General features: G+C 44.1%; 1 protein-coding gene across 6 annotated transcripts in view; it reads left to right on the top strand.

Moving 5' to 3' along the window:
• Positions 1-17,230: 17,230 nt before the first annotated feature.
• Positions 17,231-20,174, top strand: part of PCDH19 (protocadherin 19) — a 174,126-nt gene continuing 171,182 nt past the window's right edge. For all 6 annotated transcript variants that reach the window (XM_075836596.1, XM_075836595.1, XM_075836594.1 and 3 more), the window contains exon 1: positions 17,231-20,174. This exon is cut by the window's right edge and continues 224 nt beyond it. In XM_075836596.1, coding sequence (XP_075692711.1) covers positions 18,240-20,174 — 1,935 coding nt within the window. In that variant the 5' untranslated portion in view covers positions 17,231-18,239.

The raw sequence follows: 20,174 nt of genomic DNA, 5'->3' as shown, positions 1-20,174 counted from the left end.
GGAAGTGCTTCCGTGTGGTGCGCGTGATTTTCACGCACCCATTGACTTCAATGGGTGCGTGATGCGCGAAAAACACAGAAATGTAGGACGTCGTGAGTTTTACGCAGCGGACACACGCTGCGCAAAAATCACTGACAGTCTGCACGGCCCCACAGACTAACATAGGTCCATGCGTTGCACGGACGTATCACACGTTCGTGTAAATCCGCCCTAAATGTTACGGATCTTCTGCACAGATTTTTGTTGCGGAAATTCGGCAGCGTTTACGCTACGTGTGAACCCGGCCTTATGATCAATAACTCCAGCTTAGCTGTATTGTCTATCGAGTCGGAAATAGTCTCTTCAGAGGCTCAGGGTGCTGTTCTGTCCGTCCCCCATGCTTTACACTACAGCAATGACTATTGCTTAAAAGCAGCAGCAGCAACTCAGTACAAGGACAGAATGATTATCAACTACAGAAAACGGAACCACCAGCGAGAGAAAGACGATTATCTGGAAATCACTGCACAAAGACTGAGGGGAATGACCCCAATAAGGGAGAACCTGGAGAGGTAACAGTAAAGTCTCCCCACAGTTGTAGCAGAGTCTGGAGATCTGTAAGGATCAGCACATTCTTCTTTATGTTCCAAGTTTAGACAATGAGATGAAAACTAATAATAATAAAAGCCACGTCCCGGGGATTGTATATAGAAAGCGGAGTAAACACATGTGTTTCGTGTTCCCTCCTGAGGTCCCGGCGGGACGTTCCGCTCCATCTCGCGTGCTTGGCAGGAGCTGACAGGGTTAAACGCTTTGTCTTGAGATGATAACCGCAGCCATGACCTCTGCCGCGACCTTGTAGAGTGAGTTCTGCAACTTTCTGATACACTCTGTATTTCAATTCCTCACCATTTTCAGGATCTGTGCTTGCTGTCAGCAAATGGGAACATTCATGTTTCCATCCAGAGGCTGAAAACCTGTACTCACAGCTGAGGGTTTGCTACAATTGTATTTATTCTAGATAATCCCCTGTGGGCTGCACAGCCTGGACATTTGCATGGAACGCTCCTGAGTTTGTGTGGATTTTCTCTGAGCTGTAAATGTACTGAGGACGAACAGCCGCACTCTCTGTTATCAGCAGCGGAACATGGTGCTGAGTACGAGGTGAAACAATATCACCTGACGTCCTACTAATATCAGCGGACCATTCACTAAATTTAATATATCCGCCTAGTCCTACTCCCAGCATCACATGGCAGTCTCCAGCTGTATGGTATGCTGGGACTTGTAGTCACACACCAGCTCGAGAGACAGAGATCATAGGACACTGCGATCATATACAGTATATAGCTAATAACACAATAAGGGTATGTGCACACACACTAATTACGTCCGTATTTGACGGACGTATTTCCGCTGCAAGTACCGGACCGAACACAGTGCAGGGAGCCGGGCTCCTCGCATCATACTTATGTTCGATGCTAGAAGTCCCTGCCTCGCTGCAGGACAACTGTCCCGTACTGTAATCATGATTATACTACGGGACAGTTGTCCCGCAGCGAGGCAGGGACTTCTAGCATCGTACATAAGTATGATGCTAGGAGCCCGGCTCCCTGCACTGTGTTCGGTCTGGGACTTGCGGCCGAAATACGTCCGTCAATTACGGACGTAATTAGTGTGTGTGCACATACCCTAATACCACCACATAACTCAGGTCACCCCCATTAGTGACATACATTGTTAACACACACATAACGCAACACAAATAAACACACACATAACACAACACAGAAAAACACACACAAAATCACATTCACAACACAAATACATACATACACATACATACACAAATACATACATACATACATACATGCACAACACAAATACATACACACATAACACAACACAGAAAAACACACACACACAAACACATTCACAACACAAATACATACTGTACATACATACACAAATACATACACACACATAAACACACAACACAAATACATACATACACAACACAAATACATACACACACACAACACATGGATAAACACATGCAACACACATACACACAACATTACACACACCACACACAACACACACACAAACCACACACACATACACTCAACATCACACACACACACACACACACACTACACAAAAATAGACACAAACACAGACAACACACACAAACAAAACCACATACACATAACACAAAAAACATAACACACATAACACTCAAAAACACACACACATATAAATACACACATGCGCCTCTTAATAAATGTGTCACATCTGACTCCATTGGCCTCTCTCTAGGATTGACATATAAAACTCCAGTCTGAGTAAATCTGGGCCAAAGTTTATGAAAATAGTAAAGAAAATGTTTTTGTTTTTTTAAACGTAGCGATTCCTTTGTATTATTCGCATTGTGTTACAGACGTTATATTTTATTTGCCGTTATTTAAAGTTTTTTTATGATTTCTTACATGAACAATTTAGCGTTATTGGGTTGGTGATAGCATTACAGCAGCGACCGGTGGGGGGAGGGGGCTTTTTGGAGGGGCAATGTTTATTTATTTATATTTTATTTGTATTCATTTTATTTTATTTTCACATTGTTTCTCCCAAAGAAAAGATTTTATTATTTTACTTTTTTTTTTTACAATCTGGTTTCCCGCTATAATTTGGGGTTCACAGCAGCCCCAGTTACAAGGAAAAATCTGCCTGGTATAGTCAATGTCACTGTGAGAGCTGTGCTGAGTACTTAGATCACGGCGATCACTTGATCGATCACATGATCACTGGGATCAATAGAGGCAGTGGTACAGTCACTGCCTCTATCTAATACACATCACTCATTGTGCGCTGTATATAGGAAATCAGGAGAAAGCCGCTTCTGTCTGATCTCCTGGGAGCCGGACACCCGACGTTCAGCTGCCCAGCAGCTGACTTAATTGTGCGGGTTCAAGGACAAGGACCGCCATAAATATACGGTGGGTGGTCCTTAAACGGCTACGGTCACCTGGAGTCTTGTAGCTTTTCATAGCACAATGAAGTCATTTTACCTAAGACTACGGGACCCCTTTAAGGAGCAGAATAGTGACAGGAGGTCGGAGGGAGAAATGAGACTAATTGTAGATAAATGGCAGAATAAAATATCTCATCTAAAAAACGAATCGCTACAACTGCGGAACATTTGTGAAAATAATGACGTTCTCCATCTGTTTTTGCGGTGACCCGTTACAAATTTGTACAAGGAAGAAGATGTCTTCACAATGATCCGGCATTCTGTTTATGCTTTTTACTTTACATTTCGGATCGTAAGAGGAGATATTTCATCACGCCGCCTCCAGTACCCCTCCCCCTAAATGAACGAGCATCAGCAGTTTTAAAAGAGCTTATGAGCTTATCTGCAGATATTACTGGAATGCCGGAGCCGAGCGCTGCAAGACAATTATTCATTTACAAGACGAGACAATATAATCACAAAAAGCAAAAATACTTCATTTAAGATAAAATGTATCACTGGCTCCAAATGTTTGATACAGAAATCATAGGGCCCCAAAGCAAAACCCAGAATAGACCCCACTCCCCACTGGGGGACGCGCTTATTAATACATTTATTGCAGCCGGAGTTGCATTTTACACACATCCAAATCTCCCTCTTCCCTTAAAATAGCTAAATAATGGAATTTTAGTTTTCTGCAGCCGCCACTAGGGGGAGCTCACATCATAGCTATTTATACAGCTAGTACTGAATGCAATTGGAGCTGTAGCTCTGTATGTAGTCGGCTCCCCCTAGTGGCGGCTGCAGGTAATCCTTATGACTGACAGGAAACAGGGGAAGTAGTTCAGTGTTGGGCTACTTCTCACCACGGGCCCCATGTCTGTATCTTTGTTAGGTATGCCACTGGTTGGCGATACTAACGTTGTCCATATACATGCTGGGGTATACATGCTGCAATGGTGGTGGCTCTGGCGCTGCAGCAGGGTATGGGCATACATACCATAAAGGCATGCTATGCAGCTGTTATGGGGCCCATGAGATGAAGGGGCCCGACTCATTCTCCTTTCCTGTAGGCTGTGTTACTCTTCTCCCCAATCTTATAAATGTTAGTAAATAATTTAGTCCTAATAAAACAGAACTAACGAGCAGCCGACACGGAAGACAATAAATAACAGGTATCACCCGGAGGGGGCGAATTATATAGGATTTGTAAATCCCACCTTTTATATGTGCAGATTTAAGACTCAGGGTATGTTCACACGAGGGCGTCCGTAACGGCTGAAATTACGGGGATGTTTCAGCCTCAAAACATCCCCGTAATTTCAGCCGTAACGGCATGTGCAGGCGCTTGAACGCCGCGTCCATTACGGACGTAATTGGCGCTGCTATTCATTGGAGTCAATGAATAACGGCTCCAATTACGGCCAAAGAAGTGACAGGTCACTTCTTTGACGCGGGCGTCTATTTACGCGCCGTCATTTGACAGCGGCACGTAAATATACGCCTTGTGTGAACAGACAAACGTCTGCCCATTGCTTTCAATGGGCAGATGTTTGTCAACGCTATTGAGGCGCTATTTTCGGACGTAATTCGGGGCAAAAACGCCCGAATTACGTCCGTAATTAGTGCGTGTGAACACACCCTTATATACATTATATGCAGGACACTTCTTGGGACGTTTTTGGAGCCGTTTTCTCATAGACTCTATTGAAAACAGCTCCAAAAACGGCCGAAAAAACGGCGCGAAAACGGCTCGAAAAACGCTGCGAAAAACGTGAGTTGCTCAAAAAACTTCTGAAAATCAGGTGCTGTTTTCCCTTGAAAACAGCTCTGTATTTTCAGACGTTTTTGGTCACTACGTGTGCACAGAGCCTTAGGCCTGGCTATGTAGGTTTTGCATGAACACTCATCTCCCCTCTGCTGGCTTCTTAGATGCCTAAGGCTATGTTCACATGGGGCACCGCAGGGAATTCCAGCTGAAAAACCAAATTGTGGTGCGGTTTTTCGTCTGCAATGTCCGCTGCGGAAAATTGCACATAAAAAAAAGTTTCATACTTACGTAGTAATGGCGACGCGTCCCTCTGCCGTCCTGCAGCCGACCTCCTGGGATGAGATTTCATCCCATGTAACCGCTACAGCCTATGATGATTGGCTGCAGCGGTCACAGGGGCTGAAACGTCACCCCGGGAGGCCGGCCTGGATGAAGAAACACAGAATTCTGGGTAAGTATAACATTTAGTTTTTTTCTTGGTTGCCAATTTTGCATTGGAATCGCAGCTTTTCCGCCGCAAAAATCGCAACATCTGCCGGTTTTACCTCCCCTTTGAATTCAATGAGAAAACCCGGAACAAAAAAGCAGCGATTATGCAAACACAATTGACATGTTGCGGATTATAAAAAAGCACCGCAGGTCAATTTCTGAGTGTTTTTTCCCGCTTATCATTTACGCAGCGTGTGGAGGAGATTTGTTCATATCATCTACTCTGCTGCTACTGTATTATGCTGACTATTTTCCGCTATAAAATCTGTTGCAGAAAATCCGCAGTTTTTATGCTACATGTGAACTTACCCATATAGTCCTTCATCCGCTGCAGCGCCCGCGCTACGTGATCTGCTCGATTTACCTAAATGAGTAACCAGGCTGTGATCCAAGTGAAGGCCAGATGCAGCAGCTGCGAAAATCACCATGGGTCCATTTTTATTAGCTGCTGCTTTTTATCTCACAGAGGATTGCCTTCACTGAAACATTGTGACAAAAAAGTCAGTTGTGTGAGCAGAAGAAGCTCAGGAGCGGTTTTCAGTATCTAGACTTAAACAAGGAACATACTCCTTTGCTGACAGCAAGCAGAAGTCTTGAACATTTTATAGAATTTAAACACAAAGTAGATTGCAACTCATAGCAGATGATAAGAGGCGTCTGAACATCATTTACAGCAGTGGTCTGCATCCTGTATCTCTATTTTTCTTTAAAAACGACAACTCCCAGCATTCCTTTGGCTGTCAAAGCACACCGGTAGTCATAATTTCCCCAAAAATAGACAGCCACAGGTTGAAATCCGCTGATCTATAGTGTTATCAATCAATGGTTGGCTGTTTTGGGCTTAGGCAGTCAAGCATTTTAGACCATATATTGTCAGGGTAAACTGGGAGTTGTAGTTCCTCAACATCTGGAGAGCCACAGGTTGCAGACCACAGTCATTCTAGCAACGGCTGATTGCTCTGGGCTACAGCACACACATAATTCGCACTGTGCCTTTAAAAAAAACAGGGTTTCTATGCTTTCAATTGCCCCAGGTGGCCACTAGATGTCTCTCTTGTGCCTTCAAAATTTCTTCCATTCACATTGATTTTTTTTCCTGGCACATAAGTATATATAGGATGAAAGAGACAGGGGAGATTCTGCATTCTGTCAGCTGCAGCTCATGAATGTGTTATAGAGAATAACACGGCCCAAGAAGAATCAACCCAACGTCAATCTCAGCAAATATCCCTCTGATGCCCCATCACACACCCTGACAGTGTCCAACCTAGAAAAAGAAGTGCCCATTAATAAAGCAATCTGCTCCTCCTACACACATTACAATCTACTATTTGATGAATGGCGCTGATACAACGTCTTATGTATTTTAATAGATTTTACAGGAAAATAACAGCTTTGCGGACCATATTGCAAGCGATGTACTTCCAAACACACATTCATATTCAGATATGAATATGAACACTGCAAGCTTTGTATATTCCATAGTAATAAACTCCATCTCCCCCGGAGGTGAACTCCTTATCCCATCCTGAAACTAACTGCAGAAGAAAAATGCCCCTAAAAATGGCCACCCGCTTCAATATAGGGATTTAAAGGGATATTACACCTTTTCATGAAATATCATATTCGTTTTTTATGCTATTAATTGAATATTCCTTTCTGAATACAAGGTTGTATAATGCGGAGCACTAGGCCCTTTCTGAAACAGCGTTTTCTTCCTATATATGAAAGTCTGACAGCGGCTAGTATGAGAGATGAATGTTGATGACTTGTAATAGGCGCTCAGCCAATCAGCTTTTACATCTGCATTGAACATATTGATCCCCAAAACCAGTATATTACTTCTGTAAAAAAAAAAAAAAAAACATGATTAGAGAAAATTGGAAGCAATCTGAATATGTTCACTGCTGAACAGAGTATTTAAGAAATCAAGTGCACAATTTGATTAATTATACAAACATTGTTATGTTATTTGGACAGATTTTCACAGACTCTCAAGAAAATCAAATACAGTGCTTTAGTTTTTTGTGATTTTTGCAAGTTTTTGGTGTTATCCGGGCATTGTTTATTTACACGTAGTGAAGGCGCCAGCTTGATAGCTGATAACTAATTGGAAAAGCTTTGTGATACTTTAAAGAGCTCGTCCAGTGTAAGGCACATAAAACTTCATCATTGTATATTGAAAAGTTCTGCAACTTTCTAATAGACTTTGCTGTTCAATTTTTTCTTCATTTTCAAGATCTCTGCTTGTTGTCAGTATTGTCAGCCTTGTTGTTCATCATCTGTTGCTGATGATTTTAGCTCACTAAGGATTGCCTACACTAATATATTGTAACAGGTCCTCAGATGTGAGAGCAGAACATTGTCAAAGCTGGTTTTAAGCCTTTTGGTATAAATAAGAATGTTCACATTCACTGACAGTAAGCAGAGATTTATTAAAACAATGAAGAGTTGATACACAAAGTTTATTAGAAAGTTGCAGCACTCTTCATTATGCCATGACTTTGCTTTATTAGACTGGATGATGCTTTTGATGTAAATCATCACACGCCATGCTCTTCATGCTGAATTATAACAGGGCTTTTCCAACTGTGGCCACTAGAGGGAGCCACTATCATTAAATATATGGACATCTGGAGGCACTTTGTCTATATACTAATGACACAGGAGCAAAAATGGCATCTGTTATATAGCTGCGGGTCCCCTTGGATGGCACAACAACCTGCTTCACTGTCTTTTTATATAGACAGCTGTTTCCATGGAGCGGTTATGTGCTATACCCTCAGTTGGCATATGTTACATGAACAAATTAATTAATGATGAGAGACTGGATACCACTAATAATGGTATACAGGGAGAGATGATTGAGAAGCTGATTATTATCATTGCTTGAGATTAGAAAAAACTGGCTGCTTTCCTTCAGAAAGAGCGCCTCTCTTGTCCATGGTTGTGTGTGGTATTGCAGCTCAATCTCATACAGTTGAATACTAGACATAGCAATGGAAAAAAGTGGCAATGTTTTTGGATGAAATCAGACATGTTTTTCTAACTATATACTATACAGCCCCATTGGGTAAGTAGGGGTGGGGGGGGGGCAACGGAGCACTTGCTCCAGGCGCAGAATGTAGAGAAAATATTTTGTTATCTATTGAATTAATCCAATTACCCTCCTTGCTTCCGAGATGCTGCACTGCGACTGCGCCCACAATGTTCTGACGCTGGCATCAAGACCCAATGCAGTGGCGCCCCGAACTGGAGAAGAGCGGGGAGCAAGGAGGGTAAGTACTAGGGTCTAAATAAATTATTTACATTTTTTTCTGATCTGGGGTCTGAATTAAGTTATGGGGTCTGAAATGTATATAGGGTCTGAGTATATTTAGAGGTCTGATCCGTGGTCTGATTTTTTTGGGGTCTGATTTAATATAGGGGTCTGGTCTGGGGTCTTAAAATAATTTAAGGGTCTAATCTGGGATCTGATTTTGTGATCTGATCTGTCTGGGGTCTGATCTGGGGGGTCTGAATAAATTGAGGGGTCTGGACTAGGATCTGAAAAGAATTTAGGGGAATGGGGTCTGAATTCATTTTGGAGTCTATTCTGGTGTCTAGTTTGGGGGTCATAGTTTTTTGTGTGGGGTCTGGTACAGCGGTACTCTTTATGTGTCTAGGATCATTGTCTAGGGTGGGGCAGTGGTTGGCATATTGCAGATTCTTGTCTTCTACCATTTTGTGACATTACCCGAGGTTGCCCTTTCCCATTCCCCCCATGGATAAGGTGGAAGAGTCTTCTTGGCTGAGAATTGCTGGAGATCTTGTGCAGAGTTAAGTGCAGCTCTATATGGAGGTTGGAAGACAAGTGTAAATAGCATAAGATGACAATGAAGTCCCCCTGGACAGGACTCCCCTTCACACATCTGCAGCGGGTAATACCACCTCTCACCATTGCACCAGTTTCTTATGTAACCAGTGTAAAACGCGTGGGGTTCTGCCAAATAAGATTGTTCAATATTTACTGATCACGTAGCTTCTTTTATTTGGTCTGATTTCCTGTCTGCTGTTCTAATTATTAGTTGCTTGTGATTTGCAGAACAGTTGGGATGATTAGTCACAGGCACTTTCACATCATGTGCAGGTTCAATGTGCTGCCACAAAGCCGAGTACAAAGCAGGAATCCACTTGTAAGCAGAGACAGGCTGCACAAACTCGCTGGACTGCCAGACCGGTCATTATGGTAGCTGCCTGCGTCTCCAGATACATGCTGCATAATTACTGCCTGCAGAATCACTGGCGAATACAGTATCAGCATACAGAACCTGCATGGGTCCAGTATATTACAGCGTGCCTACCTGCCGTGCTCTGTATAATGCAGCGTGCCTACCTGCCGTGCTCTGTATAATGCAGCGTGCCTACCTGCCCTGCTCTGTATAATGCAGTGTGCCTACCTGCCCTGCTCTGTATAATGCAGCGTGACTACCTGCCCTGCTCTGTATAATGCAGCGTGCCTACCTGCCGTGCTCTGTATAATGCAGCGTGCCTACCTGCCCTGCTCTGTATAATGCAGCGTGCCTACCTGCCCTGCTCTGTATAATGCAGTGTGCCTACCTGCCCTGCTCTGTATAATGCAGTGTGACTACCTGCCCTGCTCTGTATAATGCAGCGTGCCTACCTGCCCTGCTCTGTATAATGCAGTGTGCCTACCTGCCCTGCTCTGTATAATGCAGCGTGACTACCTGCCCTGCTCTGTATAATGCAGCGTGCCTACCTGCCGTGCTCTGTATAATGCAGCGTGCCTACCTGCCCTGCTCTGTATAATGCAGCGTGCCTACCTGCCCTGCTCTGTATAATGCAGTGTGCCTACCTGCCCTGCTCTGTATAATGCAGCGTGACTACCTGCCCTGCTCTGTATAATGCAGCGTGCCTACCTGCCGTGCTCTGTATAATGCAGCGTGCCTACCTGCCCTGCTCGGTATAATGCAGCGTGCCTACCTGCCCTGCTCTGTATAATGCAGTGTGCCTACCTGCCCAGCTCTGTATAATGCAGCGTGCCTACATGCCCTGCTCTGTATAATGCAGCGTGCCTTCCTGCCCTGCTCTGTATAATGCAGCGTGCCTACCTGCCCTGCTCGGTATAATGCAGCGTGCCTACCTGCCCTGCTTTGTATAATGCAGCGTGCCTACCTGCCCTGCTCGGTATAATGCAGCGTGCCTACCTGCCCTGCTCTGTATAATGCAGCGTGCCTACCTGCCCTGCTCTGTATAATGCAGCGTGCCTACCTGCCCTGCTCTGTATAATGCAGCGTGCCTACCTGCCCTGCTCTGTATAATGCAGCGTGCCTACCTGCCCTGCTCTGTATAATGCAGCGTGCCTACCTGCCCTGCTCTGTATAATGCAGCGTGCCTACCTGCCCTGCTCGGTATAATGCAGCGTGCCTACCTGCCCTGCTCGGTATAATGCAGCGTGCCTACCTGCCCTGCTTTGTATAATGCAGCGTGCCTACCTGCCCTGCTCGGTATAATGCAGCGTGCCTACCTGCCCTCCTCGGTATAATGCAGCGTGCCTACCTGCCCTGCTCTGTATAATGCAGTGTGCCTACCTGCCCAGCTCTGTATAATGCAGCGTGCCTACATGCCCTGCTCTGTATAATGCAGCGTGCCTACCTGCCCAGCTCTGTATAATGCAGCGTGACTACCTGCCCTGCTCTGTATAATGCAGCGTGCCTACCTGCCCTGCTCTGTATAATGCAGCGTGCCTACCTGCCCTGCTCTGTATAATGCAGCGTGCCTACCTGCCCTGCTCTGTATAATGCAGCGTGCCTACCTGCCCTGCTCTGTATAATGCAGCGTGCCTACCTGCCCTGCTCTGTATAATGCAGCGTGCCTACCTGCCCTGCTCTGTATAATGCAGCGTGCCTACCTGCCCTGCTCTGTATAATGCAGCGTGCCTACCTGCCCTGCTCTGTATAATGCAGCGTGCCTACCTGCCCTGCTCTGTATAATGCAGCGTGCCTACCTGCCCTGCTCGGTATAATGCAGCGTGCCTACCTGCCCTGCTTTGTATAATGCAGCGTGCCTACCTGCCGTGCTCGGTATAATGCAGCGTGCCTACCTGACGTGCTCTGTATAATGCAGCGTGCCTACCTGCCCTGCTCGGTATAATGCAGCGTGCCTACCTGCCCTGCTCGGTATAATGCAGCGTGCCTACCTGCCCTGCTCGGTATAATGCAGCGTGCCTACCTGCCCTGCTCGGTATAATGCAGCGTGCCTACCTGCCCTGCTCGGTATAATGCAGCGTGCCTACCTGCCCTGATCGGTATAATGCAGCGTGCCTACCTGCCCTGTTTGGTATAATGCAGCGTGCCTACCTGCCCTGTTTGGTATAATGCAGCGTGCCTACCTGCCCTGCTGGGTATAATGCAGCGTGCCTACCTGCCCTGCTCGGTATAATGCAGCGTGCCTACCTGCCCTGCTCGGTATAATGCAGCGTGCCTACCTGCCCTGCTCGGTATAATGCAGCGTGCCTACCTGCCCTGCTCGGTATAATGCAGCGTGCCTACCTGCCCTGCTCGGTATAATGCAGCGTGCCTACCTGCCCTGATCGGTATAATGCAGCGTGCCTACCTGCCCTGTTTGGTATAATGCAGCGTGCCTACCTGCCCTGTTTGGTATAATGCAGCGTGCCTACCTGCCCTGCTGGGTATAATGCAGCGTGCCTACCTGCCCTGCTCGGTATAATGCAGCATGCCTACCTGCCCTGCTCTTACACCTACCCATAGACAATTGGCTTGTTTTTATAGATGAAGGCCACCAGCACTCTCCATTATACAGCACCTATAGTCGGTGCAACCAAGGATAAGATGTCAAAGTTCCAGAGAATCTCTTTAAATAACATTGGTGGTGCACCTTTTTCAGTGGAACTACAACTGCCAGTCTAAAGAATCTATTCAATTGGTCAACCTACCATAACGGCAGCACATGCGACTGCAGTGGAATACCTGGTGGGAGAGGGGCTAGTGCTGAACTGCTACCCCTGCTTGTTCTGATACTACCTGCATACAGATTTATACCATTGACTTTAATATTATCTGTATAAATCCCTATTCACTTAGTTCCCCCTAGTGGTAGCTGCAGCCAGACAGAATCATATCATTTATATCTGTCAGTAACACAAAGTTCCCGTATACAAGTATATCATGAATCAAATCAGCCACAAGCTGGCATCTCTGGTAACTGCTGACATGGGGGGCTACTGAGCAGTCTTGGCCGAGCAGCTGAGGGGGCGACCACATGCAGACAATTGGACCCAATAGTGGATTCCTAGATCAAGCTGACAGTAGGGAAAATCACTTTCTATTGATGCTGAGATTTAATGACAGCTGAGGGTCAGATATTGTGATGTCATCAATTAGATACAGTGATGTCACTATATCCAGCTCAGCTGAGGATCTCACATTGTGATGTCATCTTGAATATGATGATATATCATTATTATTATTATTATTATTATTATTATTATTATTATTATTATGCTGGTTTATGTGATTGTAAGAGGTAATAACATGAACATGATGGATTATAAAGCTAAATGTTTTACATTGTGATGTCATACTTTAGATGCAGTGATGTCACTATTTCCTGCATAGCTGAGGGTCACACATTGTGATATAATCATTGAGATGCTGACATAAAAATATTCTTCTTCTGCTTCTTCTTCTTCTTCTTATTATTATTATTATTATTATTATGTTAATTTGTGTAATTATAAGAGGTAATGAGAGGGTGGATTATAAAGCTGAAGGTCATACATTGTGATGTCACCATTTAGATGCAGTGATGTCACTATTCCCAGCTCAGCTAAGCCTCTCACATTGTGATGTCTTGCTGCTATATTATTATTATTAGTATTATTATTATTATTCTGTAGCTTTGTGTAATTATAAGAGGTAGTGACATGGTAGATAATTCGCTTGTTTCCCAGCCTGAGCTTTGAAGGACAGCTGCAGATAGACTTTCTATTAGGTCTCCCCCAGGAGCTGGGATGCTGCTCTGCTCATTCTATCTTGTTATGTTCATGCTTCTTCTTTTTTTTTTCTCTTATATATTTGCTACTGCAAAGTTAATAATTTTACCTGAGTAATTCTTCCGTTTCTAGTTACCTGGGGGATTGTTAATAGCACAGCGTCCCATTCAGACTTCTCTCCAGCTCAATCAAATCTTCAAGGCGCCAGTTCCCTGTTATTGATCATTGGGTTCCTGACAGACTTTGCCACAACGATGCAGCATCTTGTATTCAGCAATAGTCAGGCTCTAGCTAATAGCCTCTGTGCATGTCTCTAGCTGAAGACAAGGGAGTTCTCCTGCCTCTACCCCAGTAAGTCTCACATTATTCTCCTGACCACAGATTTTTCTCCCATTACTCCACCACCTCCTTCTCCACCTCCTCCTCCTCCTCCTCCTCCTCCAGGTCTGATCACCTCCTCACAGGGTCTGGACATTGCTCCTCCGAGACCTGCACAGTGAGAGGGGAGAACATTTCACTGCCCTTCTGTCTCATGTCAATACTTATTTGTATCCAGCCCTTGTTACATATATTCTTATTCCCTCTCCCAGTGTCCGTAACATGATCGCTCCATGGCTCTTCTTCTGACATGTACTGGGATTAGCTTAACCCTTTCTGTGCTAGTCTACAGTGGTAGTGGTACGCTGCAAGACAGGCCAGTCATCTCTTGTAGTTCCACATTATCTATCTATCTATCTATCTATCTATCTATCTATCTATCTATCTATCTATCTATCTATCTATCTCATATCTATCTATCTATCTATCTATCTATCTATCTATCTCATATCTATCTATCTATCTATCTATCTATCTATCTATCTATCTATCTATCTATCTATCTATCTATCTATCTATCTATCTCCTATCTATCTATCTATCTATCTATCTATCTATCTATCTATCTATCTATCTATCTATCTATCTATCTATCTATCTATCATCTATCTATCTATCTATCTATCTATCTATCTATCTATCTATCTATCTATCTATCTATCTATCTCATATCTATCTATCTATCTATCTATCTATCTATCTATCTATCTATCTATCTATCTATCTCCTATCTATCTATCTATCTATCTATCTATCTATCTATCTATCTATCTATCTATCTATCTATCTATCTATCTATCTATCTATCTATCTATCTATCTCATATCTATCTCATATCTATCTATCTATCTATCTATCTATCTATCTATCTATCTATCTATCTATCTATCTATCTCATATCTATCTATCTATCTCATATCTATCTATCTATCTATCTATCTATCTATCTATCTATCTATCTATCTATCTATCTATCTATCTATCTATCTATCATCTATCTATCTATCTATCTATCTATCTATCTATCTATCTATCTATCTATCTATCTATCTATCTATCTATCTATCTATCTATCTATCTCATATCTATCTATCTATCTATTTATCTATCTATCTATCTATCTATCTATCTATCTATCTATCTATCTATCTATCTATCTATCTATCTATCTATCTCATATCTATCTATCTATCTATCTATCTATCTCATATCTATCTATCTATCTATCTATCTATCTATCTATCTATCTATCTATCTATCGATCGATCGATCTATCTATCTATCTATCTATCTATCTATCTATCTATCTATCTATCTATCTATCTATCTATCTATCTATCTATCTATCTCATATCTATCTATCTATCTATCTATCTATCTATCTATCTATCTATCTATCTATCTATCTATCTATCTATCTATCTATCATGTATAGCCCTTTTCTCTATTTCCATGGCCTGGCACAGTATGTTGTCACCTCCCATGCAGTAGTGTTACATTTGTACTGCATATAACCCCAATTCTAATATTCACCCCTTTATAAAATGCCTGTAGTGACATCGGAGTGATTGCACAGTCTGCCCCCGGGTTCCGCTGCCCTTCTTCTGCCTCCTGACACTCCCACCTTGTCCCATGTAACATTAAATGAACATCTCACCATTAACCATTACCAATTGATTTCCTATAACAGTGATCCACCTTTAAATAATGTGACAAGATCTACTCTAATCTGGATAGTTAAGCAGCTGTAATCAATGGATCTGATTAAAAACACATTAAATAAATCAAAGCCACAATGGAGCTCTGTTGTCTCTGCTTTATAAATGCCATTTGCAGGACTCCTTGCACGTACATACCGGTGATCAGCACATACTAGTTCCATCCAGTGCTATGAATACAGTATACAGTATATACACTCGGAGCGCAGTGTTATTACACAGGGATGGGTGATTGGAAATGCTGCTTTATTATTGGTTTAGAGATGTCAGCATAGGAAATGTTTGCAGTCTGGATGGCAGAGAGGAGGTTTAAGTGCTGGTAATTTTGCACAGCCTCTGCTGCGCTGCATTGCCCTGCGGCCTGGAAGGGGTTAATGCATGGTAATGGCAGAGTTTAATGAGCTGCTCAGTACACAGGGTTCCCAGGAATACAGAGTAAGTGGAGATTCTCAATGTGCAACATAAGCTATAACAGGTACAAGCAATATCACAAGGTGCTGCCTCCTCCTGCACACATACACCAGCTGCACTGGCTTCTAGCAATGATGGATAGCTGCATGCTTGGGAAATAAAGAGTTTTATCACTTGCCTGTGACCTGCATTAACAGAGACAGTTCTCCTGTCATATCATCACCAGCAGCTCCTGACTCCAGCAGGAACCTCCCTTGTCTTGCATTGTACCAGCCACACACATACACACACACATACATACACACACATACAAACACACACACATGCATACACACACACATACACATATAGACACACACATACAAACACACACACACACACACACACACACACACACACACGTACTACATACATACACACATACATACATACATACATACATACATACATACACACACACACATACAGACACACACATACAAACACATACATACACACACACACACACACACACACATACATACTACATACATACATACATACATACATACAAACACGCACATGCATACTACATACATAAATAAATACATACACAAACACACACATACATACATACATACTACATACATACATACATACATACATACATACATACATGCATACACACACACATACATGCATACACACACACACACACACACATACAGACATATAGTCATACATACATACATACATATAGACATATAGTCATACATACATACACACACACACACACACACACACACACACACACACACATACATACATACACACACACACACACACACACACACACATACATACATACAGACATATAGACATATAGTCATACATACATACATACAGACAGACATATAGACATATAGTCATACATACATACATACATACATACACACACTAGTACAGGTTATGTGCAGCATTGCACAAACAGGGACCATCTACAACCTTCTCAAGGACACTGGACAACGTGCAAACAGAAAATTTTCTATTCAAATATAGCTGTGATTCATTCAGACTAAGGGAAGACTAGAAATCACAGCTTGGTAGTAAGGCAGCATCAATAAGCCTGCAGGAATGCTTAGCCTTTCAATGTATGTAAGCAGAGAAGAAGGAGCACAGAGATATCAAAGGGCAGAGATCCAGGATAAATCAGTGAATTGCACAGAGTATCCCCAGTAGTAGCAGCAGAGTCCATCAGCACCAGCACCAGCACCATGGACAGCTCCTCCCTGCAGCTCCTCTGCTGCTGACTGCTGAAGTTTTACTCCCCTGTTCGAAATTTGAAGCTCCCCAGCTCCAATGAGAAAACCTCACACCCCTCCTCCCCCCAGCAAGCGGTGATAGGCTGCAGAGTGGAGTATCTGAGAGCAGCTCCCCCTCCCTCCTCTATTCTCTCTCTCTCTCTCTCTTTACAGACTGCACTGGCAGTAGTTAGCAGCAGCAAAGCCAGAGAGACAGCTAGGTGCCTGTATCTACTCAACTACAGAAGAGGAGATACAAAATAACAGGCACAGAGGAATAAGAACTCTCCCAGCCTGCAAGGGCAGAGGATATATCCAGTCCAGGATCCCACTTGGATTGTAAACTACTTGCTTTGTATTTTGTGCATTTGCAAGAAGAATTACAGAAAGGAAGAGGCGTCTGATGGGATCAGGGGCTCCTGCAGGACTCATCTCTGTCTTGGACATTATCTGGAGATTATTGAAATTCTTCCTGCTGCATCCTTAGCGGATTTATTTGCTGCTTGGCTATTGCAAAAAAAATTAAGGAAGGAGGGGGGGGGGGCTCTTTGCAGCCCACCTGCTCTGCACTCCTATCATTCACACTTTCCGGAGATCACAGGCAAAGGTGGGACTTGGAATTTTCTTGGCAGATACACAATTGCAGATACAAAGAGCCGGTGGTGGGCACTGTGGACTGCGTAAATGAATGGACGGTACTGAGACTTCCATACTAATTATTGCAGCTCTGTGTGGCTATGGATCAGATGTGGTTGAGGGAGGTTTGAGGCTTAGATCTGACTTTATGACATGGTATCAGGGACCTCCACATCGATGCAGATCTTTGCTCATTGAAGAATGAAATGACTGCAAGTCATGAGGACGCGTTTAAAGTGGCCATCCAGTGCGCTCTGATGCCTGCTTCTCCCTGAGACATTGCGCATGCAGAGCAGGTGGCAGGGTCCTCACACTGCTCCCCACACTTCATGTTTCTTTTCCATTCTTGCATTGGTCTTCAAAGGAGCTGAGACTGCACCACAGCCGGCGAGAAGAAGCCAAGTCCAGGAGGAGCTGAGGAGGACCCCCTCCATCATCCAAGTCGGTACCCTGATTGTATATATGTGCGTTTTGCACCTTTGCTGCACCTTACATTTCCCCGCCTGAGGTTCATCTGCCCCTGGTTTCACACTTTAGGGGAAAATAACCGACTATGTGGCTGTGGTTGTGTAAGGAGATGGATGTATTTCACATTTTGCTTTTGCTGGCTGTGTCTTGGACACGAACCCGAGCCCTGATCAACTTGAAATACACAGTGGAGGAGGAGCAGAGAGCTGGCACTCAGATTGCCAACGTAGCTAAGGACGCTAAGGATGCAGGATTCGTTCTGGACCCCAGGCAGCCTGCCTTCAGAGTGGTCTCCAACTCAGCCCCCCACCTGGTGGACATCAACGCCTCTGGGGTGCTGGTGACCAAGCAGAAGATAGACAGGGACCTTCTCTGCAGGCAGATGCCCAAATGTGTCATCTCACTGGAGGTCATGTCAAACTCCATGGAAATATGTGTCATTAAAATAGAAATTAAGGATCTCAATGATAATGCCCCCAGCTTCCCCACTGACCAGATTGACTTGGAGATCTCAGAGACTGCCAGCCCTGGAACCAGAATCCCCCTGGAAAGCGCCTATGACCCCGATTCTGGCAACTTTGGGGTGCAGTCCTATGAAATCACCCCCAACGACCTGTTTGGCTTAGAGATTAAGACCAGAGGGGATGGGTCCAGGTTTGCAGAATTGGTGGTGGAGAAAAATCTGGACAGAGAGACTCAGTCTCATTACAATTACATCATTACAGCTCTGGATGGGGGAGACCCCTCAAATTTTGGCACCGTGGAGCTGAATATTAAAGTGATAGATTCCAATGATAATAACCCGGTGTTTGAGGAGGCGGCATATACAGTAAACGTTCCTGAGAACGCTCCCCTCAGCTCCATAGTCATCGATCTGAACGCTACAGACCCCGATGAAGGTACCAACGGGGAGATTGTGTATTCCTTCAACAGCTATGTGTCTGACAAAACCAGGGAGCTCTTCAAGATAGACCCCAAAACTGGGGTGATCACCGTCACTGGAGCCATCGATTATGAAGAAGGACATGTATATGAGATTGATGTGCAAGCCAAGGATCTGGGACCCAACTCCATCCCTGCTCACTGCAAAGTGACTGTGAATGTATTGGATGTAAATGATAATGTGCCTGTCATCAACTTGCTCTCGGTGAACAGTGAGGTGGTGGAAGTGAGTGAAAATGCCCCCCCTGGCTATGTCATAGCTCTGGTTAGGGTCTCAGACAGGGATTCGGGCATCAATGGAAGGGTTTTGTGCAAACTCTTGGGCAACGTACCCTTCAGGCTGCAGGAGTATGAAAGCTTCTCCACAATTCTGGTAGATGGCAGGTTAGACAGGGAGCAGAGGGACCAGTATAATTTAACCATTCAGGCTAAGGATGGTGGGAATCCCTCTCTGCAGACCACCAAGTCATTTACAGTGAGAATCACAGATGAAAATGACAATCACCCCCATTTCTCCAAAACCTTCTACCAAGTCATTGTGTCCGAAAACAACACCCCAGGGGCCTACTTACTGTCTGTGTCAGCAAGAGACCCTGATTTAGGATTAAATGGCAGTGTGTCCTACCAGCTTGTTCCTTCCCAAGTGAGAGACATGCCAGTCTTCACCTATGTGTCAATCAACCCCACCACCGGAGACATCTATGCCCTGAGGTCATTCAATCATGAACAGACAAAAGCTTTTGAATTTAAGATTTCAGCAAAGGATGGGGGTACCCCACCTCTCCAGAGTAATGTCACTGTTAGGGTCATAGTGGTGGATGTGAACGACAACACCCCAGTGATAACTGCACCCCCACTAGTCAATGGCACCTCCGAGGTCTATATCCCCAGGAATGCTGGCATGGGCTACCTAGTGACTGTGGTGAAGGCTGATGACTATGATGAGGGGGAGAATGGCCGGCTGTCTTATGAGATTACAGAAGGGGACAGGGGATTTTTTGAAATTGATCAAATCAATGGGGAGATCAGGACCACCAGGACATTCGGTGAAAACTCAAAGACCACTTATGAATTGATT

This window comes from Rhinoderma darwinii, chromosome 8, assembly GCF_050947455.1.
Source record: "Rhinoderma darwinii isolate aRhiDar2 chromosome 8, aRhiDar2.hap1, whole genome shotgun sequence".
Classification (NCBI taxonomy): Eukaryota; Metazoa; Chordata; class Amphibia; order Anura; family Rhinodermatidae; genus Rhinoderma; species Rhinoderma darwinii.
The sequence above is the reverse complement of the archived record's forward strand: the minus strand, read 5'-3'. Positions and strand labels throughout refer to the sequence as shown.